The sequence below is a fragment of the Nematolebias whitei genome, chromosome 17 (genome assembly GCF_014905685.2).
Source record: "Nematolebias whitei isolate Nwh7 chromosome 17, NemWhi1, whole genome shotgun sequence".
Lineage (NCBI taxonomy): Eukaryota > Metazoa > Chordata > Actinopteri > Cyprinodontiformes > Rivulidae > Nematolebias > Nematolebias whitei.
Window position 1 is genome coordinate 10,097,866 of NC_056514.1, and position 23,733 is coordinate 10,121,598.

The following is a 23,733-nucleotide window of genomic DNA, read 5'->3' on the forward strand; positions in this document are numbered from 1 at the left end:
TCGGCATAAAGGCAACTTCACACCTTATGAAACATATTTTCATATCAATCAATGTTCTTAATAATGTTAGTTTGTGTTTACTTCGGTTACAAAACAACCAACTGATTTTTTATTTTTTCCTGAAAGAAGAAGCTGTCCTCCCACCAGGCGGACCGGTTAAGAACGAGGCTTGGCCCAGATTAACTGCAGGAGGACGTCGAAGAGAGATGTTGAACAAATTGTTTAAAATACCCCTCAGTTGTTTTATTCAATCCATTCAAGTTCAGTTAATGTGTTTTAATAGTGTGTTCAGTTTAATTATCAGTGTTTGTGTGACATACAGTTTGTGGTGTTGAATAAATAAATAAAAATTAAAATGTCTTCATTTTCAACTTTAGTGTTCACGCAATATGTTTAGCATCATGTTAAATTTGAATTACATCATGTCCAGATAGCTTCATTTAGCTCGGAGATTCATTATATCTTGCACACTAACATAAATACTGTTTATTATTATTAAACTGTTATTATTTAGCACATTTAGATGTTATAGTGCAGTGCGGCGTGTGCACGTGCCACTTTCTATAAACAGTGATATTAGAACTGGATCAGATTGTGTCTCTTCCAACACAGATGTCGGTCACAGCACCTGGAATCTGATGTATATTAACTACAAGATTAAAATATATTCCAAAAATCGTAGTTCTGAAAGCAGTGTATCCGCCGCCATGTTGATAGAAATATAGCGTCTGTCCGCGCGTGCATGCGTGCATATGGTTTAACACAAAGCCTCAGCGGGAGATGTTTACATTATCAGCGGGGGGTCAGCTAAAAACCTCCACTCTGGAAGGTGGGTTCAGAAACCTCTGGATTCAATGACGGGGGCCACTGGTGTCGTGTAAATGATCAGCAGAACCGCAGAGAGAAAGCTGCGGATGCTCTCAAAATACGTTCCATGTAAACGGCCCCTGAATCACTTCTTGGTCTGCTGCCTTCATACATCTCCTCCTACATGTCTCTGCGTGAGTGCAGCTACAGCGTGCGCTCTCAGGACATTATTACCTGCATTGTTCCCTCAGTGCGACCTGAACCAGGCAAAAAGGCCTTCTCCTACTCCACTCCTGTTTCCTGGAATATTTTACAAAAAGATCTGAAGCTCTCGACCTTGACCTCTCTAAGTGGCTTTAAGAATCTGTTGGACTCCTGGCAGGGACCAATGCAGACATGTTCCTGTTTTTAGTTTTCTACATTTGCCTTAGAATCTATCTGTTTTTGTGTTACTTTTCTTTTCTTTTACTTTTTTTAATTTTATTTTTTCAATTTTGTTGGCCCACCTGACTAAACAAACAAGCACATATCAGGACCCACTGCAGTTTGCTTACCGGTGTGGACTTGGAGTTGAAGATGCCATCATACACCTGCTTCAGCAAACTCACTGTCATCTAGAAAAGGCAGAGAGCACTGTGAGTCATATTCTTTGATTTCTCCTGTGCATTTAACACAATCCAGCCTGATTTGCTTTGTCAGAAACTCCAGAAGACTCAGGTGGAGGCCTCAACAATTGCCTGGATCAAAGACTACCTGACAAACAGACCACAGTTTGTCAGACTGAAGGGTTGTGTGTCTAACCACATGGTCAGTAGCTCAGGAGCACCACAGGGGACTGTACTCTCACAATTCCTTTTCACTCTGTACACCTCAGATTTCCAGTATAAAACAGACTCCTGTCATCTGCAGAAATATTCTGATGACTGCAGTAGTCGGGTGTTTCAGAGATGGACAAGAAGCTGAGTACAGGGAACTGGTGGACCGCTTTGTGGCATGGTGTGGAAACTATCATCTCATCTTGAATGTGAACAAAACAAAGGAGATGATCGTAGATTTCAGGAGAATCAGGAACAGGTCCAACCACATTTCCATCATGGGAGAAGAAGTGGAGAAGTATAAATACCTTGGGGTTCACCTGGACAACAGACTGGACTAGAAATGCAACAGTGAAGCCGTCTACAAGAAGGAACAGAGCATACTGTACTTCTTGAGGAAGCTGAAGTCCTTCAACGTTTGCAGCAAGATGCTGCATATCTTCTATAAGTCTGTTGTAGAGAGCGCTATCTCTTCTGCCATCATCTGCTGGGGTAGCAGCACCAGAGCGAGTGACTCAAAAAAGATCAACAAGTTCATAAAGAAGGCTGGCTCAGTTCTGGGGACTCCTCTAGAACCTTTGGAGATGATTGTTCAAAGAAGGCTTATTCATAAAATGATGAACATTATAGACAACCCTCAGCACCCTCTTAATCAGACTGTCATACAACAACAAAGTGTCTTCAGTCAGAGGCTTCTTCAAATCCGTTGTAGGACAGACAAGAGATCCTTCCTGCCCACAGCCATCAGCATCTATAACAACTCATTAATGAAACCAGGATGATGAGTTACCACAACATATAATTTCCCTCTGCGATTAATAAATTATTTTTGAATTGAATTGAATATCTTTTTGAATTCACAGATTGGAGTCTTTTATTCCATTATTTTTTTTTCATCCCCGTACATAGTTTTTTTTTTTTTTTTTAACAATTTTAAAACCATGTCTGTATTTCCTTTCGATAGTGGCTCACTGTGCGTCGTCAAGGCAGATCATCTCCCACTGGAAGAACTGCACGAGGCACGACTGTCCAGTTTGCCTCCCACTAAAGAATGCAGGGGACAAGAGGAACCCGCAGTGTGAGTGTCTGTATCCGACCAAAACAATATCGCTAAACATTTAGTTTTTTATTGTCTTAAACAGATCTATGTGTTTATAGTTGACTGACTGCTTAAAAACTCAAAACTCTTAAACTTACAGATGTTACAGCTGGTTATTGGAAAACCAAAATTGTCCACTTTGACAGTGGAACTGGAACAAACATCCACTACATTTTAGTGACTTCTTATGTTTTTGTGACACATATACAGAACAAGTCATTATTTTGAGATTGCATCAAACACATATGATAATTGACTAATCATCTGTTTCTTGATGTAACAGCTTTGCTTGGTGGGGCCACTGCAGGACTTGGAAGTTCACTTGCAGCAGTACCTGGCAGCCAGTCAAGTGCTCCCAACCTCAACCCCCCAAGCCAGATTGACCCCAGCTCAATAGAAAGAGCCTATGCTGCCCTGGGGCTCACCTACCAGGGGAACCAGATTCAGACCCAGACTGCCCAGCCCAACATTCCCAACCAGGGGGGGCAGGCTGGCATGAGGCCTCTGAACCCAATAGGTAGGTAATACTATAATGTGTTTATTTACTTGCTTCTAGAGTTGCAGTTATCAGAGACTTCAAAAATTGAGGGCTGTATCAGATAATCCATCAATTAATCAAGTATGAGACTATGCTCATTTCCCAACCTTCTATTTTCACTTGGACTTTCAAAAACATTGCTGGCCCTTTTCTCTCTGTGCTTACTCTGTTTAATGTGCAAAATGCATGTGCACTGTAAAAGATTAACTCATTGGTTTATCAATTATTTTCTACAACTCCTTTCCATTTGTCTCAATGTTTGTTAAGCGTGACTTGGTTTTAAAGCCATGGTGTCAAAATGTCACAAAGGCTCTAGTAATATCACTAATGGCTGTTTTTAGTTTGATTAATTTTTCTACTGCTTTTCCTCCCAATATTGATAATTAACTATTTAATTTTTGTTTTGTTTTTAAAAGTCAATTTAGGCATTTATTGTATATAAAAATAAATAAGTAAACCAGGACCTGCAGGGGAAAAACGGAAGGAATCTGCAGGGGAATCAGATCTTGATTGTAGAACACAACCCGACATCACCGGTCAGGAGCAGTGTTGTTCAATAAAACATGAGTCCAGATTCTGGTCTAAATGTTTCCTCAAACATTTATTCAGTAGAAAATGTAGTAGATGGACAACTGTCTAACTTCACAAGAGTTCCTTCAGCAGCTTAAACTCAGTGTTTTGTTTTTCATCGCTTGTCTCGAACCTCAGTGCATCACAACTCTGCTGCTGGTCTTAAACAATAATAAAAATTGCAGAATGAACCAACCTTTTGTCAGTTAGCTTGAAATACTCTCATACTAAGACTCACTGGGTCTTTAAAAACAGTAATTTTAACCAGGGCTGGTCAACATTTGTTTTTCAGAAGTCCAAGATATTTAAACCAATCGAAGGGCCACATAGAGAACTAGAAAATAAATTTTCTTCACAACTGATAATCTGAAAGATTTTTTCTGACTTTTTCTTTTTGTAGCACAGTCAGCATGCTTAATAAAAATATGCCTCTGCGCTATTCTTTAGGAATATAAGACAAACTTTCAGTAAACTGGTTCTTGTGACAATGTTACCCTAAAATAAGCAAATAAAAAAAACAGTTAACTTTTCCTTTTGGAGTCTTTAATGTTCTGTCTAGTTCTGGAAACAGGACTTAAAAATTGTGAACAAAACCCCGAGATACTTGAACTCCTCCACTTAAGGCTGAACCTCACCCTTGACCTGAAGAGAGCAATCCACCCTTTTCTGACTGAGGACCGTGGCCTCAGATTTGTAGGTGCTGATTCTCATCCCAGCTGCTTCACACTAAGCTGCAAAACGCTCCAATGAGAGCTGAAGATCACGGCACGATGACGTCAACAGGACCACATCATCTGTAAAGAGCAGAGATGGAATCCTGAGGCCACTGAACCGGAATCCCTCCGTCAGCTGGCTGCACCGAGAAATTCTGTCCATAAAGTTATGAATAGAGTCTGTGACAATGGGCAGCCCTGGCAAAGTCCAACTCCCACCCTGAAGGGGTCCATCTTGCCGGCAACGCAAACCAAACTCTCGCACCGCTTGTATAGGGACCGAACAGCCCATAACAATGGGCCCCCAATCCCATACTCATGGAGCCCCCCCACAGTGTATCCCGAGGAACACAGTTGAATGCCTTCTCCAAGTCCACAAAACACATGTAGACTGGATGGACAACTCAAATGACCCCTCAAGGACCCTAGTGAGGGTAAAGAGCTGATCCAGTGTTCCACGGCCAGGACAGAACCTACATTGTTCCTCCTGTGTCTGAGGTTCAACCAACGATTGGACTTGCTTCTCCAGTACCCCTGAATAGACGTTACCAGAGAGGCTAAGGAGACTTATGTCTGCTTATTCAGGGTCACTGCCCCTGATGTCCGTGCAATGTTGCAAAGGTGTGTCAACCAAGACAGCCCCACAACATCCAGATCCTTAAGGAAATCATGGTGAATCTCATCCACGCCCCAAGCCCTGCCGGCATGGAGCTTTTTAACTACCTCAGCTACGGTTATGGACAGACCAAGCCCGAAATCTCTGGACTCCGTTTCCTCCATGGAAGACGTACTGGTGTGATTGAGAATGTCTGAGAAGTATTCCTTCCACCTCCCGATGACATCACTGGTTGAGGTCAGCAGCACCCTACCTACACTGAACACAGAGTTAGTAAAGTGCTGCTTTCCCCTCCTCAGCCTCCTGATGGTTTGCCAGAATCGTCTAGGAGCCGACCGAGAGTTTTTATCCAAAGCCTCACCAAACTCTTCCCATATCTGAGTTTTTGCCCCAGCAACAGCCAAGGCTGTGAAGCGCTTGGCCCTCCGGTACTCCTCAGTTGCCTCTAGAGTCCCACTGGCCAACAAGGCCCGGACAAACTCCTTCTTCAGCTTGACAGCCTTCCTAACCCGGAGTGTCCACCACCGAGTTTGAGCAGGGCCACCACGAGAAGCATCAACAACCTTGCGGCCACAACTAAAGGCAGCCACCTCAACAATTGAGGTGCGGAACACGGCCCACTTGGACTCTGTGTCTCCCCGCCTCAGCTGGGATGCGGTTAAAGTGCTCCCGGATGACATAAAAAAAAATTTTCTCCCTCCTCCTTTTCTGTACAAGTTCACCAAACACAACACACACCTCATCTTATAACAACCTCACTCAGCACATCTGACAAGTTGGGTAAAAATTTGGGGTGTGCCCCGATTTTCTTAAATTTGGGAAATCGTAAATCGTCCGATACTTGCATGAGAAACCAATTTTACTGATTTTTATTTTATTTTATTTATTTATTTTTATTTTTTCATTTTTAACAACATTTATGTAAACTTAATTTATATTTCAGAGCACAACCTCATGGCCAGTTAAAACAAGTTGTTTCTATGATATTGTTCAAGGATGTGTTTGTCAACAAAATAAGATTGGAAAGTTAAGGTGCATTGTGGCCTTATAACACCTGACAGTGTCGCTTATAAAACAAAATTGGTATCGTCCAAAATCAGAATCGGCAGGTCAGACTTTTTAGAAATCGATGAACGGCCAGAAAACTGCAAGTGGTGCACCCCTAGTAAAAATCCAATACTTTTAAAGCTATCTGACAACCCTGCCTGGCATGGAAACTACAGCGTTTTTATGTTAACCTTCTCTTTTTTTGTTTAGTCATCCCAATAAACTTTGAAGAAATACTGTTTCCAGAGGTTGCTCTCATGTAAACAGCCTTGTTTCATCGCTAAAACCATTGCAGGATACAATCCAGCTAATTATAACACTCATTTAGAATGTGTGTGAAGCATACATAAAAAATATTTTATTCACAGTGGGAATGTTTAATCAGAACATTAAACTCTAAACAAAATAAGAGAAAAGTTACCTCCACACATCTGACATTGTTGCTCCTCTACCAGCTGACTGCTTTACTGAGAGGTGAACATCACACTGCTGAAAAATGGTACTGGTACTGTTGTACTGGAACACTTGAGTACTTGTTCACTGTATCGGACCGATACTGGTCTTGGTGCATCCCTGTTTCTTTGTGTTTCTATTAACTGGGAGACAGGACAGGTATAAATTAACATTCTGTTTGACTATGTCTAGGTGTGAATCCTATGGGAGTCAATGGAGGTGTGGGTGCTGCCCATCAAAACCAACAAGCCAGTTTGCTGCAGGACACCATGATGCATCTTAATGTGAACAACCAAAGGTAGGAAACGGCACAAATGCCACAAAAAAATTTTTTTCACAAGAAGCTCCTTTATTTCAGGATTTTTTTCACTTCTACAATCAACTTTGAAAATGTACGTTTTTAAAATATATGTGATTGTTGGTTTCCTCTCACAGTCTCATGAATGATGCTGGTGGGGTTGGGTCCATGCCCATAGCAGCCCCTCCCTCTGCCACAGGCAAGAAGAAACTCTGGCACGAGGACATTACACAAGATCTTCGAAATCACTTGGTGCACAAGCTGTATGTACCAACAAAACACTTCCCAAATGTGTTGTTTTTACCTTTTATTTTTATGAACTTGTTTATCAAAAACACCTGCAGCTGTAAATCATCTTGGGTTTCCCAAAAAGGTTTTCAAAATAACGTTTGATTGAAGGAACCCAGCTGTGGTTTGGTTTTCTCATTGCTGCCTTTGTTAAACAACTCAAGTTTTCAAACCCAGTATGACTGCAAACACCATGTTGATCAGTTGCAAATGGCAGACATACCCAGTAACCACTTCTTGGAGGTTGTGAGCCATGTGTACAGCTCATACTGTAGTTGTTGAATTGAAACCTCCTGAGTTGGAACAAGCTTGGTAATTTCATAATTGGCCATCCTTCCCTCAAATTTTTCAGTTTTTTCTCAAAAAATGAGGCTTTTAAAATTTGCATTATACTAATTGTGTGAATGCCTTTATAGGCATACCTTTATACAGGTCCTTCTCAAAAAATTAGCATATTGTGATAAAGGTCATTATTTTCCATAATGTAATGATAAAAAGGAAACTTTCATATATTTCAGATTCATTGCACACCAACTGAAATATTTCAGGTCTTTAATTGTTTTAATACTGATGATTATGGCATACAGCTCATGAAAACCCAAAATTCCTGTCCCAAAAAATTAGCACATCATGAAAAGGTTCTCTAAACAAGCTATTAACCTAACCACCTGAATCAACGACGTAACTCTAAACACCTGCAAAAGATTCCTGAGGCTTTTAAAAACTCCCAGCCTTGTTCATTACTCAAAACCGCAATCATGGGTAAGACTGCCGACCTGACTGCTGTCCAGAAGGCCATCATTGACACCCTCAAGCAAGAGGGTAAGACACAGAAAGAAATTGCTGAACGAATAGGCTGTTCCCAGAGTGCTGTATCAAGGCATCTCAGTGGGAAGTCTGTGGGAAGGGAAAACTGTGGCAGAAAACGCTGCACAACGAGAAGAGGTGACCGGACCCTGAGGAGGATTGTGGAGAAGGGCCGATTCCAGACCTTGGGGGACCTGCGGAAGCAGTGGACTGAGTCTGGAGTAGAAACATCCAGAGCCACCGTGCACAGGCGTGTGCAGGAAATGGGCTACAGGTGCCGCATTCCCCAGGTCAAGCCACTTTTGAACCAGAAACGGCGGCAGAAGCGCCTGACCTGGGCTACAGAGAAGCAGCACTGGACTGTTGCTCAGTGGTCCAAAGTACTTTTTTCGGATGAAAGCAAATTTTGCATGTCATTCGGAAATCAAGGTGCCAGAGTCTGGAGGAAGACTGGGGAGAAGGAAATGCCAAAATGCCAGAAGTCCAGTGTGAAGCACCCACAGTCAGTGATGGTCTGGGGTGCCATGTCATCTGCTGGTGTTGGTCCACTGTGTTTTATCAAGGGCAGGGTCAATGCAGCTAGCTATCAGGAGATTTTGGAGCACTTCATGCTTCCACCTGCTGAAAAGCTTTATGGAGATGAAGATTTCATTTTTTAGCACGACCTGGCACCTGCTCACAGTGCCAAAACCACTGGTAAATGGTTTACTGACCATGGTATTACTGTGCTCAATTGGCCTGCCAACTCTCCTGACCTGAACCCCATAGAGAACCTGTGGGATATTGTGAAGAGAAAGTTGAGAGACGCAAGACCCAACACTCTGGATGAGCTTAAGGCCGCTATCGAAGCATCCTTGGCCTCCATAACACCTCAGCAGTGCCACAGGCTGATTGCATGAAGCAATCCTTTTGCATGAAGCAGTCATGCAAAAGGATTCCCGACCAAGTATTGAGTGCATAACTGAAGATGATTATTTGAAGGTTGTTTTTTGTATTAAAAACACTTGTCTTTCATTGGTGGGATGAAATATGCTAATTTTTTGGGACAGGCATTTTGGGTTTTCATGAGCTGTATGCCATAATCATCAGTATTAAAACAATTAAAGACCTGAAATATTTCAGTTGGTGTGCAATGAATGTGAAATATATGAAAGTTTCATTTTTATCATTACATTATGGAAAATAATGACCTTTATCACAATATGCTAATTTTTTGAGAAGGACCTGTAGGCATTTACACTATTGTGATTCACTTTTTTCCGTACGTTTTTCGGCAGCTAACTACTCCCACAGTTTTTGTGCTATTTCAACAAATCATACATCAAAATATTCAGCTGTTTCAGGACATGTCTGCTATGACTTTTGGTATTGGTGCAACTTTAGCTTTTTGAGATATTTAGCCTTTTCTGGCATATTTGCTCTCATTGAAAATGAATGGAGCTCATTTTACATCCTTCATAACTTTTGATTCATTTATAACCAGGTACTACTACTTTCACATTTAGACCTGGTTAAGGTTCTTTCAGCTTCCTTGCACAAAATATTAAACAAATTTCAGCTAGTTCAGCTAATTTCAGCTGTTTTGTGGTCCTTTCAGCTTCATTCTGCTAAAATAAACATTTTTGTGCTTCTTCAAACTTATTTATGCTAATTTATGCTTGTTCTGCTCCTTTCAGCTTATTTTTGGATGTTTCAGCCATTTTTGCTATTTCAGTTAGCATTTAGCTGTTTTCATGCTAATTTCATCTTTATCAGCTAATTCAACATTTTTTTGCAATCATTTAAACTTTTGTCAGCCTAATTCAGTAAAAACATGTTCCTCCTACATCCTACTGGTAATTGAAGCTTCTTTCTGCTTGTTGTGTGAATGCCATGAAAGCATTCACACTATTGCATGGCATTCACACTATTGCTTTTCTGTTTAATCATTATTCCGTACGTTTTTTGGAAGCTATCTACTCCCACAGGTTTAGTGCTATATGAACATATCATATATCAAACCGTTCAGTTTTTTCAGGACAATATGGCTATGACTTTTTTTATTGATTCAACTTTAGCTTTTGGAGATATTTAGCCTTTTCTGCCATTTTGGCTGTCATAGAAAATGAATGGAGCTCTCTATAAACAGACCAACACCGCCATCTGCCTGTTTTCAAAATACCCTACGCATTAACCTTACTTTGGCCTAGAAGCATGACATTTGGTACACTTGTCCAAATCTCCAAGATGGAGCATGCTGAAGGGGCGGGGCCAGACCTGAAAGTTTGACCTCTCGCCATGAAAACTGAAATGCTAATAGTTCATAAATGAAAACTGTCTGATACATCAAACCTTCAGTGATTGATCCACATCAGGTCCCCTGCAAGACTGAATGGTCAAATCATGACATCACTTAAGCCATGCCCCCTAACAACAGAAAGTGCAAAGTTTTACATTTAACATCCCAAGCTGACCCCTGTGATCTAATCAGCATGAGAGTGTGTCCAGTGACCGAAGACATGTTGGTGTCACTTGCTTTCTAACACTGACAGTTTTGGGTGGAGCATGTGGGTGGCGTGGCGTGGCGAAGTAAATCTTAACGCAGTCGCAATACGTTTGGCTCTAAAATCCACAGATTTCAGCCAAGGTGCCTCAAAATCAGTATGAAAGATCATTATCCACCCATTGAACAGGCATCCATGATAAGTGGCCAATAGGAAGCCAGAAACCCTGCCTTCAGGTCTGGAAACTCAGAGGAGCTGAGTAGGACAAGAAAAGAGCTGGTTGCTGGTATTAAGAGGGCCAAGGGCACATATGCAAAGAGGATCGAGGGTCAATTCATCTCACAAGACCCTCGGAGCATGTAGAGGGGCATTAAGTGCATAACAGATTATAAAGGAAGGAGTGAACAATGCCCCAAAGACCCATCTCTGCCTGATGCCCTCAACAAGTTCTATGCACGCTTTGAAGACCTGAACAGACCACCCAGCACCAGACTCGCCTCACCACCGGATGAAGAGCATCTCAGCGTGACCTCAGCAGAAGTAAGGAGTACCTTCAGGAGGATTAATCCGCACAAGGCAACTGGCCCAGACAACATCCCCGGAAAAGTGTTGAAGGAATGTGCTGATCAGCTCTGTGAGGTGCTGGCAGACATCTTTAACACCTCACTTACCCTGGAGACAGTTCCCACCTGCCTGAAGACTGCCACCATCATCCCAGTCCCAAAAAGCTCTACAGTGACTGGTCTGAATGACTATCGGCCAGTGGCCCTCACCCCGATAGTCGCTAAATGCTTTGAAAAACTGGTCATGACTCGCATCAAAACAACCATCAACATCAACGAGGACCCTCATCAGTATGCATACCGTGAGAACCGATCAACAGAGGATGCAATCTCCTCTGTGGTCCACACTGCGCTCAACAACCTGGAGCAGAAAAACTCTTACGTCCGTATGCTCTTTGTGGACTTCACATCCGCCTTCAACACCATGATCCCCCAAACCCTGATGGACATACTATCCACACTAGGACTAAGCCCCTCCATTTGCAACTGGGTACTAGACTTTTTAACAAACAGACCACAGTTAGTGAAGATCCACAACCTCTCCTCCTCCACCATAACCCTCAGCACTGGCTCTCCTCAGGGATGTGTGTTGAGCCCCCTCCTGTATACTCTGCTCACGTATGATTGTGCAGCTACCCATCCAGGCTGTCACATTGTAAAGTTTGCAGATGATACAGCGTTGGTGGGATGCATCACAAACAATGATGAGTCCAGCTACAGGCAAGAGATAGAACACCTGGAGAGCTGGTGCAAAGAGAATAACCTTCACATCAATGTGAAGAAGACAAAGGAGATGAGTGTGGACTTCAGAAAGAACAAAAACATCCACACCCCCCTGAACATAAGAGGATCTGCGGTGGAAGTGGTCTCCAGATACAAGTACTTGGGTGTACACATGAATGACAACCTCAGCTGGAGCAACAACACCACCAGCCTGATCAAGAAAGCTCATCAGAGACTCTACTTCCTCAGACGGCTGAGGCGAGCTGGTCTGGGAAGCTCAGTCCTCACCTCCTTCTACAGGTGTGCAGTGGAGAGCATCCTGTGCTCGAGCATCAATGTGTGGCATGGAGGCTGCACAGCTGCAGAAAGAAAAGCTTTGCAGAGAGTGGTGAAGGCTGCACAGAAATCTGTTGGAATCACCCTCCCCACCATCACAGACATCTACACCTCCAGATGCAGGAAGAGGGCCACCTGCATCATGAAGGACCCCACTCACCCAGCACACACACTTTTTGCCCCACTCCCCTCAGGAAGGAGGTTAAGGAGCATTAAGTGTAGAACCACTAGACTGAGGAACAGCTTCTACCCTGAGGCTGTTAGACTCAAGAATCTCTAACTAGAATAATCACTGTGAAAAACCATATCATGTTGCTGCTGATCTGTTTCATGTTGCTGCTGATCTGTTTCAATGTTTATGTGTTCATGCGTGCACATCTGCTCACAGACTCATGTTCATGTTTGTGCTGATGTTCAATGTTTTATGTTATGAGTGCTTAGTGTATATTTAGTTGATGTTTTTCTTAGTTCATATCTTAGATGTTATTACTCTTTTTCTTATACATTTTATTGTTGGATGTAACTAGAACCCCGTGTACAAAATTTCGCTCCACCACATGTACCACATGTGGTGCGAATGACAATAAAGAAACTCTGACTCTGACTCTGATAGGCTCCACAGCGCCCACTAGCGCCACCTGCCAGTTTTCAAAATACCCTTCATTAACCTTAGTTTATCGTAGAAACACGAAATTTGGTACACTTTCCCAGTTCCACAAGATGCACAAAAAACCCTCTGGCACCAACGTTGTACAATAAACAGAAAAGGTGGCCATTTTGGAATCCTGTCCAAATTTTCACACCTATTTGGCGGTTTGTAGCCTGCACATTTTTCGCTCAATCCTTTTCAAACTTAATCATTTTGGTCAAGAGGCATGGGGGACGAAAACTTATCTAAACGGTGCATTTCGTAGCATGCTGAAGGGGCGGGGCCAGACTTCAAAGTTTGACATCTCGCCATGAAAAACGAAAAGCTAATAACTCCTACACGAAAACTGTCTGAGACATGAAACCTTCAGTGATTGATCCACAGTCCGTCCAATGCAAGACTGAATGGTCAAATAATGACATCACTTAAGCCATGCCCCTGACAACAGGAAGTGTAAAGTTTTACGTTGAACGCCCCAAGCTGACCCCTGTGATCTAATCAGCATGATAGTGTGTCCAGTGACCGAACATGTTGGTGTAACTTGCTTTCCAACACTGACAGTTCTGGGTGGAGCATGTGAGTGACGTGGCGAAGTAAAACGTAACGCTGTCGCAATACGTTTGGCTCTAAATTCCACAGATTTGAGCCGATGTGCACCAAAATCAGTATGATCGATCACTATCCACCCCTTGAACAGGATTCCATGATAAGTGGCCAATAGCCTCTATAGCGCCCCCTACGTTATACTTATATTTATATCTCGGTCATACATCATACGATCTGCACCAGATTTTTTGTGCTTGATCAGTGAGCAATTATAGACCCATTTGTATTGTTGTTTAACTTTTGATTCAAGTGCGCCCCCTAGATTATTCAAACAGTTATATCTCAGTGACATATCATCTGATATGCACCAGATTTTTTTGTGCATGATGTGTGAGCACTTGTAGACACATTCTAGAGACTTTTTTGTTTTCGTTTAACATTTGACTCGAGTGCACCCCCTACAATATTCCACTTGTTACATCTCAGTGATACATCATCCGATCTGAACGGAATTTTTTGTGCTTGATCAGTGAACACCTACAGACACTTTGGTATTGTTGATTCATGACATTACTTAAGGCCCACCCACTCAGAGAATAAACTGTCAGTTATTGAGTGACTCTTCCAGCTTGACCCTGTGTAATTTATAAAAACGAAACTGTAACTGTTGATTACGACACGACATGTGGAAAATCATATATGAAGTGCTCGTCAAACGTTTGCAACAAAACAGGAAGTCACAATAACTCCCATCTGGAAAGTCAGATTTCACGTATACTTGTAAGACCTGTTGCTGTATTAGTACTGAAATGCACAGAAGGCCATGTCAAACATTCAGAAAATGCGCATCGTGGTGAACGTGTGGGGGACTGGCATGACAAAATATCCTACGCAATAACTTTAGTTTGTTGTAGAAGCATGACACTTGGTAGACTTGTCCAATTCTCCAAGATGGAGCATGCTGAAGGGGTGGGGCCAGACTTGAAAGTTTGACCTCTCGCCATGAAAAACGAAAGGCTAATAAAAACTGTCTGAGACATAAAACCTTCAGTGATTGATCCACATCCCGTCCAATGCAAGACTGAATGGTCAAATCATGACATGACTTAAGCCACGCCCCCTGACAACAGGAAGTGTAAAGTTTTACATTTAACATCCCAATCTGACCCATGTGATCTAATCAGCATGACAGTGTGTCCAGTAACCGAAGACATGTTGATGTAACTTGCTTTCCAACACTGACAGTTTTGGGTGGAGCATGTGGGCGGCGTGGCATGGCGTGGCGAAGTAAAACGTAACGCCGTCGCAATACGTTTGGCTCTAAATTCCACAGATTTGATTCGAGGTGCACCAAAATCAGTATGATCGTTCATTATCCACCCCTTGAACAGGAATTCATGATAAGTGCCCAATAGCCTCAACAGCGCCCCCTAGCGCCACCTGGCAGTTTTCAAAATACCCTCCACATTAACCTTAGTTTATCCCCCCCCCCCCTACATTATTCTTACATTTATATCTTGGACATACATCATCCAATCTGCACCAGATTTTTTGTGCTTGATTTGTGAGCACTTCTAGACGCATTTGTATTGTTGTTTAACTTTTGACTCAAGTGCGCCCCCTAGATTATTCCAACAGTTATATCTCAGTTACATATCATCTGATATGTGCCAGATTTTTTGGGCGCTTGTAGACACATTCTACACACATTTTTGTTTTTGTTTAACATTTGACTCGAGTGCCCCCTACATTATTCCAGTAGTTATATCTCAGTGATACATCATCCAATCTGAACGGAATTTTTTGTGCTTCATCAGTGAGCACCTACAGACACATTGGTATTGTTGATTCATGACATTACTTAAGGCCTACCCACTCAGAGAATGAACTGTCAATTGTTGGGTGACTCTTCCAGCTTGGCCCTGTGTAATTTATACAACTGAAACTGTAACTGTTGATTACCACACGACATATGGAAAAGCATATATGAAGTGCTCGTCAAATGTTCGCAAGAAAACAGGAAGTCACAATAACTCCTGTCTGGAAAGTCGGATTCCACTTATACTTGTAAGACCTGGAGCTGGACTAGTACTGAAGTGGACGGAAGGCAATGTCAAACATTCAGGAAATGTGCATCGTTGTGAACGTGTGCGGGATTGGCATGACAGCGTTCGCGATGGCCACTGGGTGGAGGGGCTGAAGCTCCTGCGTTCACGGCATGGCCGGAGCGGTGCTTTGCTGGGAGGGCCTCAAATGGCATTCACACGTGCATTTTCGAAGGAAATGCAAATTCTCTAGTTCTGCTTGGTTTAGCTACTATTTAGCTGTTTTTGTCCAATTTCAGCGTTTTTCAACTTTTTGTGCCCATTTTTTCTTCTTTCATCCTCATTGGGCAAACTTGATGCTCTTTCTGCTTCCTTCTGCTAATTTAAGCTTTTTTATTCTTCTTTAGCTACTATTCAGCTGTTTTAAGATAATTATTGAGCAAAAGACATTCACACGTGCATTTTCGCAGGAAATGCAATTTCTCTAGTTTTATAAGTTGCTACTGACTCCTTTATCAGCTTTGGCCATCCAATCAAAGGATGTGCAATTGCTGATGTTTTGAAGGGCCTGCTAGTTGGCCCAAGTGTCACAACACTAAATTTGATTGTTTAAAAGAACGTTGGTTACGTACTGTAACCCCAGATTCTATGAGTATAAGCGTAGCCCTTTAAGGCCTTCGCTTTAGTGGGTTTATCCCGTTATGCGCAGCATAAGCACTGAAAAAAATTTAGTCCATGCCCACCTGCTGTGTGGGCCCCACCCGGTCCGTATAAATTACGTTAAGAGCGGGAAATCAGCTCCCAAAATAGCTTTTTCTTCAGCCATTTAGGAGCCAGTGAGGCCCAACGCTTAAAGGGCTACGCTTATACTCATAGAATCTGGGGTTACAGTACGTAACCAACGTTCTATGTCGTATAAGCTTCGCCCTTTAAGGCCTTCGCTTTAGTGGGTAAAGGGCGAAGCCGATGTGGTCCTCGCCTCACTGGGTCCATTCGAACACCGTATGAAGCAGAAGCTTGCCCAAAAAAGTCTAATCACTCAGCTCCCATGTGCATAATTACGCATTGCGTAATTATGTGCCATGCACAGACGCATGTTGTGTAACTATGCATTATGAATGCATGAACGCCCCGGAAACATCAACGGGAAGGGAAAAAACGCTGAAAAGAGCCATGAACCAACCGGTTTACGGCTGAACCGTATGAACAGATTAATAATAACAGAAGAGCTGATTATTAATCAGATGAACTGATTGGTAACAATAGTCGTGAACTGATTAATGACAATAGAATCAAATAACAGTCACAACTTGTGATTGATAACATCTCACACTGTAGTGCATGCAGACAGATGTGAATAAAACGGAGTTCCATGAAATAACAGTGTTCATTCTGTAAACACTAAAGGCAGAATGTGTCATGGAACAGGCTGTCACATCACCTAATAAAGGCGAGTAATGAGCAGGGTGTTAACCACGCGGCCACAGTGCAAAATATCCTGCCTTGACATACCATAATGTAAAGCAGTCGAGAAAACGATACCTCTGGTCGAGTGTGCTCTGAGGTTGACAGGAGGCTCTAAATCTGATGCTCTGTAGGCTTCAGAAATAGTCTCACACAACCAGTGTGACAAGCGCTGGGTGGATAACGGGCGACCTGCAGATGTATCTCTATAATGCACAAACAAATGTTGACGCATTGCAGCTGTGCACGCCATGTAACACGTCAACGCCCGCACAGGACAGAGAAGATTAAAAGACGTTACTTCATCTGATCTGTGTGAAAAGGGGGGGGGGGGACGACCCCTCCAACGATATCGCTCTTGATTAAAAGAGCTCGTGATGTATTAAGCATAAAAGCTGGGTTGATCTAAAATCAGCTGATCTGCCGTCAGCCTAATTTCTGAGACATGACGGAGCGACAGAGAGGGCAGATAAAAACACTCACTCTCTTAGCGGGTGTTAAAGCCAGCAGCAGTGCTGTTTAAAAAGACAAGAATTTAAGTGGAACCTGATCCAAAGGCTCAAATGAAGCTTTGATCATGACCTGCAGGACCAGTATTAAATCCCACTGGAAACAAGTGGGTGTGGAACAGACCTGCGTCTCTGTACACCTTTTAGAAAACGTTTCATCAGAGAATGATAAAACCTGTTCTGTCTCAGAAACCTTCATGTCAGGAAAAGATGGCTGCAGCGTACGTTTTAAACGTGCTGGATGCAGATTTCTGTCCATCAGCTGCTGCAGAAAGAACAGCATGCCACCTAAAGAACATGAGGAGGTCTCTACATCCTTCTCTGTACATCAGCACTGAAAAGCTGTCCGCTTTGATGTGTATATCGCTGTGGTAGATGCACCACGAGAAACCTGAATTGTGCGCATTACATCCTGTGGGCAACCCATCCTCTGTAAGTGGATTCGTTCAACGGCCAGACCACAGGTGCTGGCCTATTTCTGGGTAACTCCTGGACGCTCCTCCTGCCTGGAAGGGGAGCGTCCTACCTCTACGGCAGTTCCCACGGGCACCCCGACAGCAGGCGTTCTAGGACTGGAAACCATGGTGCACCCACGCGCTCGGGGCCACCAGGAGAGCTGTCAATCCCTCCTCCTGAGCTCGGTTCAAAGACCGTAAGATCAGAGGAGGTGGAGAAAAAACGCGTACAGAAGCATTTTGGGCCATGGACTGTGGACAAACGTATCCACCCCCCAGCGGTGGTTCGTCTCATGGGCTCAGAGAAGCGCACTGAACGTTACCTGTGTCACAACAGGCCCACAGCCGCTATATCAATCTGAGACAAAATGCTCCGTCAGAGGATGATTAAAGGTTGTTCTGTCTACGACAACTTTGAGACAAAAGAAAAACACGGTTGCAGCATACAATAGTCGTGCTGGACACCAGATTTCTGTCCTTCGGCTGCTGCAGAAAGACAGCATGTCGTCCAGTGGACATGAAGTGGCCTCTATGCCTTTCTGTACAGCAGCGTTGGAAAACTGACCACTTGATGTGAACAGCGCTGTGGTGGATGCAGCACGTGACTCCTGAATCGTACGCACTACATCTTGCGAGAGATCCATCCTCTCAAAGATCTGCACAGCGGCCAAACCACAGGTGCTGGACTAATCTGATTAATTCCTGATCGTTCCTCCCGCCTGGAAGGAAGCGTCCCCCCTCCACGGCAGGTTCCACGAGCGCCCTGATAAAAGATGTCGTAAGCCTGGGAACCATGATGCATTCACGCACTTGGGGCAGAGGAGCCGTCAGTCCCTCCTCCTGAGTTCGGTTCAGAAAACCGTGATACCAGAGGGAGAGAAGAAGGTGAAAGGCATTACGACCACAGGCTGTGAGCAGGCACGTCCACCCAGCGGTGGATCGTCCTATGGCTCCACGCTAATTATAATTGACATTGAGCGTTCTCTCGTGTTGCTACACGTCCGCAGATGCTGGCAGGATTCTACCGTGTCTGAGTCCTAGTTCTGGGTGGAATACATGAGATGTACCCACTCCAATAGAGAACAGATTGGATGTGTCCCACACAGCATCTGTCTCACAATGTGGCACATGGATTGAAAATATGCATACATTTCCTGCTAGTATGTGTGCAACAGTCACTTGCTGTCTGAGAATCACAAACTCTGATGATTCTGCAACTCAAGGTCAGTGTTGAGTCACATTCAAAGACCCCGTGCGACACTCCAAAACATTTAAAAGGCTGCTGTGTGGGGAGCCACAGCGGCTCCACAGCTTATTAAATGTGTGTGGCGTAGATCTGCTGACGGAAAACAGCTGATATCACTCAACCGATTCACGTGAGTTGCACTGCTGCCCCCTGTCTGTACAAGCTGCTCAACAGCAGCAGGTGTCCAGATAACACAGAATTAAAGCGGCTCGAGCGCATAATAGAGTGTTGTTTCTCACAGCTCAGAAAATTGACAATCTAGAATAAATCTCATCTTTCTGGCTCATTGGGACCAGGAAGTGATGAGAGACCTTGTGTTTCCTCTCCATCTGAGATTCTAGAAATTACATTTCAAAAAAGAATATCCTGATCTTCTACTAGAGGGGACGAGATCTGTTCATAAATGACAGAAAAAACATCACAGAGTTCCTCCACACCGGGGTTTGAGCTGAACTGCAGCGTGAATCCCGGATGAAAACGATTCGTCCATCCGTCTGGAGACGCGCATTCATTGCCACCCATTATAAGCTATAAAGCGGGCACACATTTATGCTGTGAAAAACTCACATACATGCTGATGTGAACTGGAGCGCGCTGATGATCACTTGTGTACAGCTGCTCGGTGTAACGCTCGGAAGCGGGTGCACATATGAGCCGACGCGCCCTGAGGGTCGTGTGTGTGTGTGTCCTCATGCGACGCTTTAAGCCAGGATTGCCGCGGGGGCGCGCGTTGGCACTGGTGCGGTAAGGAGGCACCGTGCGCCAACGGTGGAGCGGGATTACCACTGGCCCGGTCTGCAGAAAAACGTTCGTTTGCTGCGGGTCACGTGAGCTTTTGAGTGATTCCACGAGCTGCAATATTAATTCAGACAAAGCCCCTTCTTCGAGGATGTATGAGCTGAGCCGCTGTGAAGGCTTGTGGGGCTGCTGACGCCGCGGGAGCGCGCGTTGGCACTGGAGCGGTCAGGAAGCAGCGCACGGCATCGGTGAAGCGAGGCTACCCCTGGCTCGGTCTGCAGAAAAAACCCGTTCATTCTTGGCTGCAAGTCACGTGAACTTCAGAATGATTCCATGCGCTGCAGTAATAATTCAGAAAACCTTCTTCAAGGATAAAGGAGCAGAGCCGCTGTGAGGCTTGTGAAACTGCTAACGCTGCGGGAGCGCGTGTTGACACCGCTGCAATGACAAAACGTGTGTCGCTTCTGCCGGGAGCGAGATACGTTGCTGAGCTCGTACCGTGGTCTCACGTGAACGTTGACGTGAACGGCGGGCGCTGAGAGCTGCATGCGCACTTTCATGCCGCGGGAGCGCGCATCGGCACTGCTGACAGTGAATGAAAACAACCTTAAAAAGGCTCATTCGTGATGAGTGTGTGTGATGGAGCCGCTTGTCAGATAAACCATGCTGACAGCCTGGCTAGGAGACACTTCATCATAAAATGATGTTATTTTACAGTGTCATCAACACACCTCCAGCGACCGGACACCTGATTACCTTCCGTTGAGCTCTGTTTGTTGTCCTGGAGGGCCCCCTGTTGGCGAAGTCCGGGAAAAAAAATAAACTTCCGGCTGCCGGGGACATCTGACGGGAGGGGCTGGCGTAGCAGAGCTGGGGAGGCGTTGAGCAGCCGTGGAACAGCTGTGGAGCATCTTGAAATGATCTCTAGCTGATGAAAAGAGGATCACCAATGGACTCCTGCATTTCTCCTGAGAGGAAGGTGGAGTGACGGGCCAGGAGAGCTTCTGGGACCCCGTTCTCCGGCTGCGATGCGGGGCGGCAGACAGCAAAAGAGGCGCACCGGTTGAGGATGACGTCAGCTGACCTGTAGACTGAGCGTACTGCAGGGGGCGGCAGCGTTGTTAGCAGCAGCCGCTGCGAGAGCGGAGTGAGCCGAAGGACAAAGGGCCACCGTCTCTTCCCGCCTCTGAACGTGTACGCCAACAGCATAACGTGTTGTTCGCTGCGGCCGTGTGGAACACATGCTGGTGAGCTCAGTTGGAGAGCGGTGTCACCGTCTCGGTTATGCTAACCGGAGGCACGGGACGCTGGTCCATCTCGAACATCTTACTCCAATGAAGCCTCCATCAGGCTCGGCTCCAGGGGGCATGGAGGGACTTTCCGCTCAGTGAACCCCTGCTCCGGAGATGGGTGCGGACTGTGGAGACCGGCTCCCCCAATCTACCAGGAAAGAACCCGTCTGTGGCCTCGCCCGTAGGACGTCCTGTTGGGAGCACGAGGCCATATGGGTCAAGACGGTGAGCCGGAATGGAGCCCAGTAAACAACCTTCCCGCCGGATCATCCGAACTGGCGGGAAAGGCGTAGGACGTAAAAAAGGGTCCTTTCATGTCAGCCTCCTCCTGGGTTACGCCGGGCAACCCCTGAGGGCGCCGTCGGCCGGGAGCGGTGTGATCGCCGATGCGAAAACGAGGTGGGATGGGGTGAGCATTCACTCAGGCCCCCCCCCACCACCGACACTACGCTCCCCAGGAGGGAATGAGCAGCGGGGGCTGCAGCTGAGCACGCCTGTCCCGGAGGAACCATCCGATTCGCTCCGAGGGTCGGCGATAAGAAGAAAAAATACAAGATGGCGTTGTCCAGCGTGTAGTGACCTGTCACTGGGAAATATTCCTCGGCGCTTACCTTGGAATAAGACTGCTCGTCATCTTCTCCTCGGGGAGGAGAACTCACCGGACGACCGGAGGTCGACTGCCGGGCCAAGCATCCTTAACAAAGGTTGGTCATCTACACAATTTTCCTTCTTTGTTCTTCTGACAGTGCTATTTTAGCTCGCTGAAGAAAAAATGGGAGCCGATTTCCCGCTCTTAACGTAATTTATACGGACCGGGTGGGGCCCACACAGCAGGTGGGCGTGGACTAAATTTTTTTCAGTGCTTATGCTGCGCATAACGGGATAAACCCACTAAAGCGAAGGCCTTAAAGGGCGAAGCTTATACGACATAGAACAATCTTGTTGCCGTTTATTTGAACTACTGGGGCCTACATTGCTGATTCTACACGTGGAGGGGCAGATTGCTTTAACCACAGCAACACAAGATGGCTGAAATAAGATTAAGAACTTTTCTCTAGTCTCACATTGTTTTTCTAACTCTTTTGCTTTCTTTTTGTTTGTGTTTCCACTTGCAGTGTTCAGGCCATCTTTCCTACTCCGGATCCTGCTGCTCTCAAGGACCGTCGAATGGAGAACCTGGTGGCCTATGCCCGAAAAGTTGAAGGAGACATGTACGAGTCGGCCAGCAGCAGAGTGAGTTGCTTCCTTCTTGTTCAAAACAGCATGAGGAGGTTTCTGGGATGTACCCCGCCTTCATGTCAGTACAACTCGTCGGTTAAAAAGAAAATGACGTGTGCACGTGCATTGTCTGATGAAAATAAAAGCATTGTAAATGCTGAGTATAGATTGATTTTGCAGACATTTGCTGAAGAATAATTAAGTGAATTGTAAAAACAAACGAGTAGAACAGAAGCTAAAACCAGCAACACTTTAACTAAAAGCATGTAGCTTTTAGCTACTGGCAGGCAGTAGCTAAAAGCTGAAAATGGCTTTAAAAAAAATAGTGCAAGTTTGTTGAAGCAGCCATTCATTAAATCAATTTTTCAAACTTTAAGGTCTTAAAAAGCATTAAATTTAAAACTCGGTGGCATTAATCCAAAAAAGTTCAATCTGGTCCTCTGGACATTCAAAACAAAAAAACAAAAACAAATCAAAGCAAAAAAAATGTAGAAACGTTTCGTCTCTCCAAAGCAAAAAAAATGTAGAAACGTTTCGTCTCTCATCCGAGAGACTTCCTCGGGCTGAGGTGCTGTATTCAGCTCAGTCTCTTAAATAGCACCTTCTCGGAGTGGATCAACCAATTTGCTGCTGACAACCAAAATCAGCTGCTCACATGGTCAAGAAGGACCATCAGCCTAACAATGGATCATTAGCACACTGATGGCTGTTTACTATTCACAGGAGGTTGAGTGATACTAGCAATAACAGCATTGTAAGTGGGGGAAAGTTAGTTGAACCCGGAGGCCTCCACTCCTGTTTAATGATGGACGATTTCTTTTCACAAAGCTGGCCTCCTTTACTCCTCTCTCAAACCATCGTTCCTCTCTGTCCCTCTGTCAGTGGCATTACATTTCTTTCATTAGTTTAAGAAAAAATAAGATGAACGATTTAGGGAATTGTTCAGCTGGACTTGCTAATCAGGATTTCGACTATGAATTGCTGCCAAAATGTACATTAGCAAAAATGTAGACTAGATCCATTTTGGTAATTGTTTGTTGTCAGAAGATCACACATTGAAGGGAAAACATGAGAACATCAGTAGCAGAGACAAAGTGCAGTGTTTCCTGAGACTCTGGAAGTCGGGAAACCTGGAAAATGACTTTCACATTTTCCAAACAGGGAAAACTCTGAGAATTTTGTTTTTATAAAATGCTGAGAACCCTGAAATTAATAAAAGTAAATTCCATTTACAGTGTCTGGAAGACCAGCAATTTAGGGCACTGCTGCAGCCTGTCAATCATCAGGATGTCGGTTTGTTAAAAAAAAGAAACAACAAAAGAAAAATAATATCCTGATGCATGCTCAATAATCCAGGTAGAAAAATCCAAAAAAGTTCAATCTGGTCCTCTGGATATTCAAAAAAACAAAAAACA

At 44.4% G+C, this 23,733-nt stretch overlaps 1 protein-coding gene across 1 annotated transcript in view; it reads left to right on the forward strand.

Moving 5' to 3' along the window:
• The window catches only part of LOC119423384 (histone acetyltransferase p300), a 212,564-nt gene that overhangs the window by 110,593 nt on the left and 78,238 nt on the right, over nt 1-23,733 (forward strand). Inside the window, exons 5-9 of the mRNA XM_037690769.1 lie at nt 2,587-2,700; nt 3,005-3,238; nt 6,851-6,956; nt 7,094-7,219; nt 22,216-22,333. Coding sequence (XP_037546697.1) covers nt 2,587-2,700; nt 3,005-3,238; nt 6,851-6,956; nt 7,094-7,219; nt 22,216-22,333 — 698 coding nt within the window. The remainder of the gene's footprint in view (nt 1-2,586; nt 2,701-3,004; nt 3,239-6,850; nt 6,957-7,093; nt 7,220-22,215; nt 22,334-23,733) is intronic.